The 14034-nt window shown below is 48.2% G+C and overlaps 1 protein-coding gene across 1 annotated transcript in view; it reads left to right on the top strand.

Moving 5' to 3' along the window:
- The window catches only part of ASXL2 (additional sex combs like 2, transcriptional regulator), a 75799-nt gene that overhangs the window by 48049 nt on the left and 13716 nt on the right, over window positions 1–14034 (top strand). Inside the window, exons 6-12 of the mRNA XM_014961567.1 lie at window positions 1001–1116; window positions 3921–4047; window positions 6693–6821; window positions 8275–8438; window positions 11340–11436; window positions 12402–12507; window positions 13178–13889. Of these exons, the coding sequence (XP_014817053.1) occupies window positions 1001–1116; window positions 3921–4047; window positions 6693–6821; window positions 8275–8438; window positions 11340–11436; window positions 12402–12507; window positions 13178–13889 (1451 nt within the window). The remainder of the gene's footprint in view (window positions 1–1000; window positions 1117–3920; window positions 4048–6692; window positions 6822–8274; window positions 8439–11339; window positions 11437–12401; window positions 12508–13177; window positions 13890–14034) is intronic.

Below are 14034 nucleotides of genomic sequence, written 5' to 3'. Positions count from 1 at the left end.
TACGTCCATTTACTGGGATATCCTGTGTATTCCCACATTTCTTTTTAAAAAGGGGCAAGTGATGGTCAAGTTCCACTTCCTTTGCGTGTCATTTACCTTCTCGCTCTTGCGTGGGGTTTGGATTTATTCTGATCAGGGGCTGCTACCAATGAGGTGACTGAGCACAGTTCATTCCAGATGAAGACAACTGTTACCTGTGTCTGTGTGTCCAGTTAAATTGGAATTGGCTAAACCCCTGTGAACCTGCAGCTCCTTCTCCGGCTGCAGTGGTGTTCCATAGCAGCTATTTACTAGAGGAATGAAAGGAGAGATGGACGAGACCCTGGGTGGTTGGTTGGAATGAGAACACGTAAAACTCCAGATCATCCGAAACGAGAAGCCGTGCCTGAGGGCTCCACGTGGCTCGGGCTAGATTTCCTTAAGCATTTGGCTCCTCCACTGGGAATATACGTCCATTTACTGGGATATCCTGTGTATTCCCACATTTCTTTTTAAAAAGGGGCAAGTGATGGTCAAGTTCCACTTCCTTTGCGTGTCATTTACCTTCTCGCTCTTGCGTGGGGTTTGGATTTATTCTGATCAGGGGCTGCTACCAATGAGGTGACTGAGCACAGTTCATTCCAGATGAAGACAACTGTTACCTGTGTCTGTGTGTCCAGTTAAATTGGAATTGGCTAAACCCCTGTGAACCTGGAGCTCCTTCTCCGGCTGCAGTGGTGTTCGATAGCAGCTATTTACTAGATGAATCAAAGGAGAGATGGACGAGAGATGACAAATCTGAAGCTGGTGGTAGGAATTGCTGTTGGCTTTCAGAGGAAAGCAGCTGCCTTGGTGCGAGGGGGGAAATAGAGGTGATTCTTCATGCAAGAAGTAGCATTTGCTGGAGGTGCGGTTTTCATGAGCCTCCTGGGATGATCTGGAACGGCAAGGGCTGGCGAACGTGCTGCAGGCAAATGGATAAAGGTGGGATTATGTGTTTTGTTTCTTTTTCTTTTTGCAGTGTCATCTAGACTGTCCCAGACATCCTCCCCGCAGTCAGCCTGCCCGTCGCCTTCCATCCAGGCAGGCAAAGTCATCTCCTCCTCCCAGAAGCACAGCAAGAAGGCGCTCAAGCAGGTGAGTAGCCTGGTCTGGGATCTGCTTTGGGCATCGTCAGAGTCGTTTTATTTCTGGGGTAAATTGCCTTTCTCAGGGAAGCTGCGCCCCGCAGGGAGGTGAGTCAGGGCTTCCTGGCTGTCTCACACAAACAGTTCCGCTAAAACACCCCTCTCTCTTAAAGGTGGTTCAAAATATTGTGCTCTTTAGTTCTTTGCTTTTTCCCTAAGTAAGCATCTAGAATTTATTTTTTTATTATTGTTATTAGAGAACAGATTTGAGACGTTACTTCTTTTCTCCCAACCTCTTGCTGGGTGCTTAGCTTTCTGCAGTCTGTTTTACTGAAGGGAAGGTCTTTATGGGAAAAGAATTCAATCCCCTGCCCCCTGCCCCCCGTTAGCAGCACATCTCCCCTTCCCAGGGGCTGTGGGTGCCGGGTGTGTGTGGCTGGAGGGGAGAAGGGGAAGGAGCAGACACTGACTTCGCGTTGCACCTCTGCTGGGTGTTGGGAGAGAAAGAGGACGGATTATTTTCCATGCCTGGGGAATGCTGGTGTGCAGACAGTGTTAATTGTGTGCAGGCGGGATGGAATGGGTGAGGGTTTGTACTTCACATCATTTGTTCCTCCTAATGAAAAATGCAAGACGAATTAGTCCCCGGAGTGTGTTGTGTGCAGGTGTTTCCCCAGCGGCATTGTTTAGTTTTCCATGGTCCTTAGAAAGGAAATGCTTTATCGGGGTTAGATTTACTCCTTAGTAACTTAAAACCTGTGAGGGTTTATGAATGGAGTTGCAGAGGAGGTGCTAGTCCAGGGATCACAGAGGCTTGGCCCCGGCAGAGGAACACCTGCTCCAGGGCGTTGGGAGGAAGCTGGACTTCCCCAGAGCTCACAGGGAGGTTGGTGAGGAGACAGAGCCAGACCCATCACAATGTGGTGATGGATGCAGGAGGAGGAGGAACAGTGGGCACAAGTTGGATGGTATAAGGGAAAACAGGAGATGAGGAGAAGGTTTAGCCCCACCAGGACAGTCCAGCAGTGGGGCCCAGAGAGGTTGTGCCATCTCCAGCCTGGGAGGTTTCCAAGCCCTGACCAGCCGGAGCCCTGAGCAGCTGATGGAGCCAAACTGACCCTGCCCTGAGCTGGAGGTTGGACTGGAGACCTCTCGGGGTCCTGTCCCACCAGAATTACCCTGGGGTTATGACAGGACCCAATATAAATTAGACATAATAAAGAAGCTCCCAAATATTTATAACAGAACTAAGCGTGAAACTGACACAATTTACAAAGAGGTATCTAATGAGTAATTCTTTCCTCCTCTTCCCACAGGTGCCTCAGCCACCACTGGTGTGGGCACCTCAGGCAGTGCATGACCGAGAGCTGAGGTGACACCGTCACCAAATGCAGAATTCTTTTACCTAAGCCAGGAAAAATGCAGCAATTAAATGGCATACAGAATAGGTGAACTGAATACACAAACTGTTAAAAATTTGAAGTGATTTACATCATGAAAGTGTGGGATTCAGACACCCCCCTGAACATACAAGAGGTCTTCATAGTCTAATACTTCCCTGACATTCATGGTTGCCTGCAGTTCATCTTCACACCAGAGAAGAATTTGTGAAAGCTTTCTTGAACATTTATATGGTTGTTTGTTCCTCATATGAATTCTAGGTCTCTCTTTTATCTTTCTGGGTTTTTTGAAAGCTTTTGACCTCAATAACAGGAGGTTAATTGTGCGTTGCAGAGGGTACTTCCTCTTACTGGTTTTCAATTTTGCTGTGTTTCAGTTTGGCTGAAGGGTTCTTTTAACCTGTGGCAGAAGTGGATAATTTAGAACTATTTAATAAATTGGAAAATAGGAAGCTAACATGTTTGCTCGCTGCCTGTATCCTTGTGTGGTCAGTCTCCCTCATTTGGGTCTTTACAAACTGGAAGTCTGTCTGTCTGTCTTCTGCTTTCCTTGCCTGGCAGATTCTGCAGGTTTCTGCAGTTTTATTCTCTCTCCCAGTTGTAACTATTGTTATCGCTGTTGTTGTTATCTAAGATAGCAATGACCTCTACTTAACACTCATTTATATAGATGCAGCATAATATTGCCCGTTACTTTCTATCCTGAAATTCCACTATATACTTGATCTGTCATAACTTACTCTGCTGTTAAGTTTATTTAGGTTTGGAATTCATTTTTTGAAAAGAGACACTTTGGTCTGGGGAAATGCTGCAGTTGAACCAAATGCCTTCGTACTTCCTCAGTCCTCTCTGCCTTCTAGGCTGTGTCAGGGTTGCTTTAACCGTCTGCTCTGAAACAAAGGATTTTATTTTCTTCCCTTTAGTGTTTTAATTGTTGTTAGTCTCCTAATTAAAAAAGTCCTTCCTAATGAGAAGCATCTCTGTTGAAGGCTTAGTCAGTTGCTGCTTGCTTCTCCAGGAGATGGAAGTTAATGATATTATGATTCTTTGAAGTTATTTATACAATTACTTCATGAACCAACTCTGGATTTGGAATCCTTTCTCTGCATTCTCTAGAGATTTTATTTCTTTTTTTCCATGAAAAGATACAAGTTAAGGTATTCTGCAACCACTCACTTTTTGCTTTAGATGCACAAGTGGGAAGTCTGTTGACCTGTAGTAATACATTTAAATAGAGAGTGTCAGTGTCCCCTGTGAACTGGATGTGCTTCAGAAGTTGTTCTGAACTTTTGACATAGTTAACGAGTCAGAATCCAAATAATCAGTCGCTGTAAAACAAGCAGTTTGTTTGCTAATAATTTCTAAGAATATTCTGAATTTCCCTTTGCTCACGTTCTTCTGCCCTCTTCCCCAGGCCTTGAAGCAGCAGCAGCAGAAGCAGCAGCAGCAGCAATGCAGAGCAGGCATGCCCGTCTCCTCTAACCAGCACGTCCTTCTCAAGGCTGTCAAGGCAGCTGGGGACTCCACCCCGGCCAAATCCGGTACGTGGCAGTGACACTCCTACCTCTCCTTTCACTGTTTTGGCTCTCCAGCTTGCCTGTTCTTAGGGGATGAGAGAAGAAAGTGCTCTTTTCATACTCCATTCTTTTTGTTGCTGAAATAGCCTATCTTCTGCTTTCCTGGCTTTGACTTTATATGGGGTTAAGAACAGATCTTGAATAGATCTTATGGTGCCATTGTCTGGGTAAAAAGCTTCTCTCTGTGATAAATGTCTTCCCTGCAGCTGGCTGGGGCTGTGGTCAGATGCTTCTCATGGCTAAACAAATCAAGGTGGTGTTTCTCTTAGTATTAGTTTCTTTTCCAAAGTGCCTCCTCGTTCTGTAGCGTGGCTCTCGTGTCTTGCTCCAAAGAACCTGCTCATCTGAAAGATCCCCAGAAGCAGGGCCCAGGAGCAGCCTCCAGAGCTCATCTACTCCACGTCCTTCCCTCGAGGCAGGAGCTGTGACACCTTCCTGAGGGGTGTTTTCTCCAGGCTGCTCTCAGAGATGCCACTGAGGCAAACTCCCAGCAAGTCTTACCCTTCCTGCTTTGTGAACTTTATCCTTAAAATGTTTTTCTTAGCCTCTAATCAGAATCTTTTCTTCCTTCCTTGGGTTTAAGCCCAAGATTTCCCGTCCACTGTGGACAGAGTGCAGGTTGTTTGATTTCTTCTCCCTTCCCCCTCTTACATAATTGGAGATGTTTCCTCATCTCATGCCGATTTTCTTTAGTATAAAATTCTTTCTGTGTTTTAGCGTGTTTGTTTATTCTCTCTTTCCAAATAGCTCTAAACAAATCCAAACCAAAAACTAGCCCAATCTGTCCTGGCTTGTTGGTCACACACTGCTGGAATGTTACTCCTAACATCTGCTCAGACATACGAAGGGGCGGCCGTGCGCCACGTGTCCCAGCGAAAGGACCAGGCGTGTTTATCAGCTCTACCTCGGGCGTGTTTCAGAGCAGAGCAGGTATTTTAACAGTCAGTGAGGCTGCCTGTCGTTCCCAGGGAGCTTTGTAGTTCAGACCCTTTCAAAAAGTTTAAGGGGAAAAAGGTTCATGGAATGATGGAATTGTCAGAGTTGGAAGGGACCACTAGAGACATCTAGTCCAACTCCCCTGCCAGAGCAGGGTTGCCCAGAGCACAAGGCATCATCAGGCATTGCAGGGACACTGGTGGGCTTCCCAAGGACCCTTGGGTCCAGCTCATGCTGTTCCATAGGCTTGGATGGGTAGAGACGACCTTCTTGGCTCATCTCCCTTGCCCATCTGTCCCAAAGAGATGGTACCTATCCACACCAGCATCCACCATGTCAGCTTTCCTGCCTTAAAGGTGGTGAGGGACAGAAGGAAGTTAAAGATCACACTCATTTCATGTGTGGTCTCAGGAAAACCATATTCCTCAGCTTTTGCTTTGGCCTTACTGGACTGATGAGGGGTAGGAGCAGTGTGTGTTTGTTTATGCAGCCCCCAGTTAGACTGTAGATTGATCACAGTAAAAGCTGTTGAATGTTCCTGCAACGTGAGTGGCATTTGTATGTTTTTCATCAACATCTGTGGAGTCCTTCTTTCCCCTCCTGTGCATGTGGGGGTACACAGAAATAGCTCACAGCCCGGACAGCGGGCTATATTGAGATGGAGATGTAAATTAAGCAAAGAAGTGGAGAGAGAACAATATCCTGATAGAAAGCAACACACTGTTCCCCAATTTCAGGGATGTATTTAGTCAGAGCTGGCACGGCCAGTGTAAGGAAGAGAAGGAAGGGGAAAGGAACTGGGCAGAGAGGAGACAGAGAGGCAGATGGGGAACAGCTCTGGCACAGGCTCGGGGAAGGAACTGATTGCCAGTCGTTAATCAGAGCCAGCCTGTGTTCAGTTTGTGAGCTGATCTCCTGTGCTGTGGAGTTTCTCTTTCGAGGAATGGGACCTTTCTGTGCTGGAGTGAGTCCCTGTTACTGCACACAAACCTAGGGAGAAAGGAGGGGAGACCAGCTCGTGTTCTCAATTCATCTCACTGAAGATGAGGAGGGGAAGGAAAGCAGGGAGAATCTAGGGAAGAAGCTCTTCCCACCAGCAGAAAAAATACTGCTGTACAAAAGGGAATGTGGGTGGCAGTGATTTGTAAGGAGAAATCACAGTTTGGCTAAGTAGTGACTTTGGAGGAGGACATGAAAATACGTCTTGAGTATTTGAAAGAGGAGGAGGAATTACTGAGGGTGGTCTAAAAGAACAAAAGCTACAATAGTAGGTTAAAATTTAGAAAGTACATATAAAGTATGAAGAGATTTTTCCTAACAGTGAACTCTGTCAGAAACTAAAGCTGCCTCTGAGAGGTTTTAACAAGATCACTATTGGATTTGAATATAGATGGGAAATAAGATGGGACCAACTGGAAATAGACTCAAGCCATAAATAACGGGTGTAATCCCTTTATTTTGTGATAAGAAGACAAAGGGGTCTTCTGCTGTCAGCCCCTTGGGAACTGAGTGCTACAAGAAAAAAGGAATATGAGGATCCTAGAAGAGCTTGTCCCAGAGCTGCTGGGCTGAGGGTGTGCACGTTAAAGAATCTTTATTTCAGCCCAAACAGATGTCTCGTGTAATGTTTCTTTGTCCGCCGCGGTGCTGAAACGTTTCCATCTCCCGTGCAGCCTGGGAAGGGAAGCAGCCGGACGGGCGGGCGGGCAGCCCCCACCACCCCACCTCCTCCGTCAAGCTCGAGAACTCCCTGCCAGGGCTGGGGAAGAAGCCGTTCCAGAGATCTGACAGGCTCCACGCAAGTAAGAGATTTATTCTTCTGCTTACAGAGGTCTGGTTGCTCTGATGGCGGAACAAAAAACCTAAATAGCAAAATTGAGTAAAATGCGTAATTATTCCATTGCTAAAGTGACTTCTGGAGAGCTCTGGAAGGGGCTGCTAGTGTGCTCTGTGAATTGGGATAAATAATTCAAACCTTACATATGCAAATATGCCTCTTCTCATTTCTCATCATCAGGGGTTTCTCCCTGTGAATTTGCAGCTTGCTGTTTGAGAAGCAAAAAAGGACTTGCATTATTTATCAGGCTTTTTAATGTACTTAAGACATTTTGGTAACTTTAAAAAGAAAAAAGAAATGCCTTCCCAGATCTTTATACATCAGACCCTGCTGTATTTGGTTTCCTTCCCATTCACTGAAGTAGCTGTCTTGACCTTTTGCGGTTTCTCTCACATATACCAGTGATGGACTGACCTGGGTGAGCTTAGGGACATTCTGAGGTCCCTGTCTCTGCTAATCATCCTGCATTTCCTTTAGCACTAAATAGGCACTGCTCAGGGTGTATTCCATTTTTCTCCATGTAATTAGGAGATTCTGCAACTTCAGTAGATTATAAACCTGCAGAGCCATTTTCTGAATGACTGTTAATAGAGCAAACTTCCCCTAATGGAGCAAGCCCCCGTGGTGTTTATGTTGTGAGGTGCTGTTACCTTACAAATAATGCTCTCATCCCGGAGTCAGGGGGAGTCAGGCTCTGGCTTAATAGTGCCCCTTTCACTGATAATGCACTTTTAGCCTAAGCTTCAAAACACACCATGTTTTGCCAGTAATAGGCAGTGATGGATCAAAAAAAATAAGAGTACACAGTAAAATGCCTTTTCTTCTTTTTCATTTCATTTCTTTTTCATTTTTCTTCTCTGAATTTGCAGCAGGCATGAGGCTGTAGCATATGGGTTAATGCTGGACTTGCTGGCTTGCAAACTCAGAACAGGAAAGGGGATAGTTCCTTGGTTCTGCTGCTTTCTCTGCTGGTGTGGTTTCTGCAAAGCACAATGAGCTGGTGATTTTTTTCTGAACTGCTTTTGCTGAGAGCAGAGTAGGAAAGTCCAAGAAGAAATCCTGAGGAACAAACTGACCTGAACTAGGGGCTTAAAATAGAAAATCGATGTGGCCAAAAGCAGTTTAGAAACCCTCCTGAGAAAGACTCCTTGCCAGTCCCAGGTAGCCAGGATGGCTGCAGAAGACAGGGGAACTGACACAGGGTACAGTGTGTTAGGTGTGGAAATTTTCTGTGCTGGAAATCACCTCCACATGGTTTTTTTAATTATATGTGTAAAGGTAAAGTGTATATTTCAAGTCAAGGTATGAAATGGATTGCTGAAGTTGCATTTTGAAAATCTTAGGTAGTGTGAACTCCAAAGGAGTCTTTAATCCTCTCTCAGGTGAGAGGTTACTTAGGTCTTTGTGGTTCCTTGCAGGGCAGCTGAAGAGAACGAAGTGCGCTGAGATCGACGTGGAAACCCCCGACTCCATCCTGGTGAACACCAACCTGCGGGCTCTGATCAACAAGCACACCTTCTCCGTCCTGCCCACGGAGTGCCAGCAGCGCCTGCTGCTGCTGCTGCCCGAGGTGGACAGGCAGGTACGTGGGGAGGAGACGGGCTCTCTGAAGAGAACGAAGTGCGCTGAGATCGACGTGGAAACCCCCGACTCCATCCTGGTGAACACCAACCTGCGGGCTCTGATCAACAAGCACACCTTCTCCGTCCTGCCCACGGAGTGCCAGCAGCGCCTGCTGCTGCTGCTGCCCGAGGTGGACAGGCAGGTACGTGGAGAGGAGACGGGCTCTTGGGCCTCACGGGGAGCATCCCTCCAAATGCTGGCTGTGTCCAGTGGGACTTGTTCTCCTGTGCACGGTGTTAAAAAAATATTGGAAGATTCTTCAGCAATTTGTTTGGGTATTTGTTGCTGCCAGAAAAAAAGGAACTGAGGTTGGAGAAACCAGGGGCTTAATTCTGTTTAATCAAGTCCATGTTCCCAGCCACAGCGAGAGCAGTGTTGCTGTTGGGTTGGGCTTGGAGAGGGCCAGGAGTGGTGGGAACATGGCGGTGTCAGCATCTCCCTCTCTCCTGCCCTCTCCCAGGCTCTGGAGAACAGGATTGACCCTGCAGCCCCTTCCCCCAGCGCCTTCCCCCAGGGTGCCCTAACACACGTGGCTGTTAGTTCTCAACCTGGTGTCACTGCTGTCAGGCTCTGAACTTGGTAGAGTGAAAACTGAGTTTTCTGTCGCTATTCACACTGTCCAGGTTGCAGAGTAGACACGACCTGTGCCAAAGAGCTCGTGTCCTGCCCTGAAACACACACTAGATGGAAGGTACAAAGCAGTGTGGTTTATTTCTGCGTCAGCCTTCTCTGAGTGAAGAGAGGGGTGTGAAAAAGAAGAAGAGTTCTCAGTGGGGAGGAACTAGATGATCTTTAAGGTCCCCTCCAACCGTTCTGTGATTCTATGAATCGGGTCTTTTTGCTCTGGGAGTGGCCCAGAAGAAACAGCGAAGATTTTCGCTGAGCTCTTTACTAAAGAGTTGGTGACAACTGGAACAATTAACCTGAGTGACAAGGGGGTAAGAGCTCAGCCTTCGGTACTGGAGGAAGAGCTAAGGGACCCTTTTGAGAAGACAGTTATTTTCAACTCAGCTGGGTCTGCTGAATTCCACCCTAAGGGTACAGAAAAGAACTGCATGAAGGAACCTCACCGTTGTCTTCAGCAGCTTGTGGAAGGCAGGGATGATACAAAGAGAAAAGAACAAATGCTGCACTTGCATGTAAAAGGAGGAAAAGCCAATGATTTGAAGAAGTGAGGTTCAGTCTGTGTATGCTCGATACCAGAGAAGTTGTAGATGGAGGCTTCCTTCCTTTTGCCACATTCATACATTCTGTCTCTTCAGTGTTCCCACCCCGACAGGCACAGACAGAAAAGAGCTGTGTGAAGGAACCTCACCGTTTTCTTCAGCAGCTTGTGGAAGGCAGGGATGATACAAAGAGAGGAGAAAAGAACAAATGCTGCACTTGCATGTAAAAGGAGGAAAAGCCAATGATTTGAAGAAGTGAGGTTCAGTCTGTGTATGCTCGATACCAGAGAAGTTGTAGATGGAGGCTTCCTTCCTTTTGCCACATTCATACATTCTGTCTCTTCAGTGTTCCCACCCCGACAGGCACAGGGAGCTCCAGAGCCAGGTGGGGCTCTGGGCTGTGCTTCCACTCCAGCTACAGAGCCATTAATTCAGCTGCCTTCACAAATGTGCCCAGAGCTGTTTCAAACGTTCTCCAAATACCAAAGCTGGCTTCAAGCTGCCACTCCAGATGGAGATCTTCTGTACCTCCTGTCTCAGATCTGCCTGTCCCTTGAAGACACTTTGTGTGCTGTTCAGATCAGTACTAGATGCCCATGTTTACCCTTCGCAGCCGCCTCCCAGGAGTCTGCAAATCAACAATTTCCTTTTAGAAAAGTGGAAATCTGGTTAAATCAAGAGCCTGTGACCAAGTGCAGGTGTGTGCTGCAGGACGAGGTGAACCGAGTCCCCACCTCCGTTCTCTGGGCTGACTCAGTCACTACAGACTGAGGGGACACTGGCTCAGACGAGACACGTGGAGCACAGACATCCATGGAGTTAGACCCATCTGCATGGCTGGGCTGCTCTTCTGCTTCTCCCAGAGTGTTGATGACACGTCCGGGTCTGGCACCACCCTTGGCTCTGTGCTGCAGAGGATGCTGTGCTGGACAGAGAGGGCACGTTTGGAGTTAGGGAGAGTTCGAACGTTTTATGTCATCTCATAAATTCTAATCCTTAATCGGCATTCACCAGGGGCTTGTTAGTCCGAGGCTGATCCAATAAATATTGGAAGGAATTGCTTTATAAGTCCTGTGGCCTTTGTAATAATTAGGTATGTGTCAAAGTATGGTGTGATGGAGTTTGCAGCTGGAGTTCACTGGCAAGAACCTCGCAGCAGATGGCAAGACATTTCTGTCCTGACTTTTTAAGTTTTAATTGAATTAGAATTTGACTGAGAACAAATTTTGACTAACTAAGTAATATTGCTTGGCTCCAGAGAGGACAAATTTTCCATTTCACTGTGGTAAATCTCCTAGTGCAGCCCACCATGTCGAGTGGTGAGCCGTGCTTTAAAAAACATCAGGCTTTCGGGAGGAAACGGGAGAAGGGGTACTGTGAACTCTGGTCCTTCTAGTCCATCGATAGAGTTTTAGCCTAGAAAATAAATCTCTGCTGTTGTAAATCCCTATAACCGCTGCTCCTAACTTACAGCTTAAGAATTTCTAACTAAATCTTACCTAAAAACCCTTCTGTGAGGTCACCTCCATCGTTGTAATTGCCTGTGTGACGAGCGCTGAGCGAGCTAAAGGCAGCTTCCAGAGAGATTTGTGGCCATGTTGGGACTCTTGCTCTGCTTTCGGGTGCCGTGTGACACCCCGTGGTGTTGGCCTTCCCCGCTGGTTGATCCTGTCCCCCGTTGTGGTGTGTTCCAGGTCGGGGCGGATGGTTTGATGAAGCTGAGCGGCTCCGCACTCAACAACGAGTTCTTCACTTCTGCTGCCCAGGGCTGGAAGGAGCGGTTGTCAGAAGGTAAAACTGCCCCAGACAATGAAGTACAAGGCTAGAAGGTTTCCAGCTAGGGAGTGTTTTGGGGAATGTGTAAAGGGTATTTGATGGAGGAGCTGGAGTGCTGTGCTCGGTGAGGACAGCTGTAGTCAGTGCGGCCCCCGAGAGCAAGAACTATCTCATCCCGAGGTCGCAGAGGGGGCTGCAGGAAGGAGTTCTTTTTGAACTTCACATGTGGAAAAATGAGCAAGTCTCTGGAAGAGACGAGAAAAGAAGGAAAAATGTGTTTAAAATCTTGCTGCGATGCCAGCAGAGCTGTGCTGTGCTCCAGCTGTGGTAGTGGAGATCAGTAGAGAAGGTAAATGATATTCCCGCAGTAAAGTGCTTTGTCATCAGCGAAGCCGTCAAAGCACAGGGCACGGCCAGTCCTGCAGCTGTGGTTTTTATGTAACATCAGAGCAGCCATCGACTAATCCACGGGACTCCTGCACCTTCCACATCCAGTGGCATCTTGAACTTAGAGGTCCTTAATTCTGTGGTTTGATCAAACCACACCACCAGAAGCGACTCACTCGTGGGCAGGGAGCGTGTCCTCTGCAGAACTCAGCCGTGCAGCCTCTCACCAGAGGGTTTATAGGGACTATAGCACCAACCATGACCTGTATAAGAAGAAGGGCATATCATTTACTCACGCCCAGATGATTGACTCTTAAGAGGCTTTTCTATAGGAAATGTACCCAATTGTGTATGACCCTGCCTGGGCAGGGGGTGGGACTGGCTGGGTGTTAAGGTCCCTTCCCACCCAAACCATTCCATGGTTGTATGAAACACGTTGCAGCTCAGGAGAGAGGCCGCAGTCCCACGGGCAGGGCTGCAGAGGGGACTGTGGGATGGCACTCACACCTGCTCCTGCACAGGAAGGCTCCTGAGGTTACCCTCATTCATCTTATCTGCAGCTTTTGGAAAATAACCTTTATTGCCTTTCTCAGGTGAGTTTACACCAGAAATGCAGCTAAGAATACGGCAAGAAATAGAGAAGGAAAAGAAGGTGGAGCTGTGGAAGGAGCATTTTTTCGAGAGCTACTATGGCCAGAGGTAAGGTGTTCAGCCGTCTTTTTACTCCTGCACCTCCTCTCCAGACTGGTTCACCAGGGGTGAACCACTTAGGGGTTCAAGTTTGGGCTAAAAAAAATATGATTCGATATTTTGTTAGGAGAGATGGATGAACTTAATCCTAAACCAGACGTCACTCTGGGAATTACAGTCCCATCTTACTCATTTCTTTCACAAATAAGGACGGGTGAATAATCCAGGGAAGCAGCCCCAGCTCTTGGCTGGTGCAGAGAGGCAGCAGTGTCGGGTCTCAGCTGAGGGTGCCTCGGTGGCTCTGCCACTGGCCATGTCCCTCTGAAAAAGCGATGGGATGCTCTCGGTGTCCCTTTCCACAAATGTCACCGTATGGGCTTATGTCAGATGGGAGCTGTGCGGGGTGGCTCGTGTGCTCCAGATACATCTGCGGTGGCTGATAAAGGGAATAGTTACTGGTGGCCAAATTCACGGGGTTTGCAGCCTGGAAAATGTGTATCTGAGTAGAGGCCTAGGTCAAACTTGAAGTTCTACCAGGGCAGAAGGAAGGTTTTCAAAGATCGTGGTGAGAGACATCTCTTTAGGGTGTGGTGCGAAGAAAATCCTCGCTGTTTTCCTAAGGATTGTAGGCTTTTTGCAAGAGTGTTTCACAAAATAAAAATTTCATTTTTATTGACAGTTCTGGACTGAGTCCTGAAGAGTCCAAGAGACTGACAGCAAACACCAGCCCTGCCGAGACAGAGCCTGAAAACGCAGCAGCTGAGCAGCCAAAATGCGCGGCAGCCTCTCCGGCACCGCTCAAAGAGGAGGTGTCCTCTCCCTCGGAGTCCAAAGCACAAGCGGCCGTAGAAGCACCAGCCATGAAAAGAGGGGGAGAGGAGAGGAGAGAGGACACACAGCCCAAAGCAGCCCGACCCACGGAGGCCTCGGTTTCCCCGGGTGCGGTGAGACCCGGTGACCGCTCTCTGCCCGTCAGAGAGAGAGTCCCAGGAGAATCCAGCCCAGAGAAGCCCCCAGCTGCCGTCACCCAAAAGCCCGACGAAGCGAGGAAGCAGCCTGCGCCGAAGGGAGCGCTGGCCACAGAGGCTGTCGGTGCCTCAGCTCTGGCCCCCAGCAAACCAAAGAGCCCCGAGGCAGGGGAGGGGGTCGCAGAGGTGAAAAGTCCGGTGACCGCTCCAGAACCACCGGAGAAGAAGCCCCCTGTAAGCGAAGAGATGGAAGTCAGTGTGGAAGCCCAGAAGAGGAAGTCAGAGAGTCGTGAAGAAGCTCTGGCGGCTCCTGAGAAAAGGCCGCGCCTGATGGAGAACTGCCAGCACCGCCCGGCCTTTCGGGGCCAGCCCCAGTCCTTTCCTGCCGCGGGGACCCCGGTGCCGCGGGTGCCCCCACTCAAGGTAAAGGGAAAGGAGGACACATCCCTGTTCCCTGGGTCACTGCAGCTGGTGGCTCTGGCAGAAACGCTTTGTCCCTTCGGTTCTGGTTCCGTAGGTAAATTATGGCACCTGATCATTGCAGGGATGGAAATACTTGTTCCAAAAA

Source organism: Calidris pugnax, unplaced genomic scaffold (genome assembly GCF_001431845.1).
Source record: "Calidris pugnax isolate Ruff unplaced genomic scaffold, ASM143184v1 scaffold639, whole genome shotgun sequence".
Taxonomy (NCBI): Eukaryota; Metazoa; Chordata; class Aves; order Charadriiformes; family Scolopacidae; genus Calidris; species Calidris pugnax.
The sequence above is the reverse complement of the archived record's forward strand: the minus strand, read 5'-3'. Positions and strand labels throughout refer to the sequence as shown.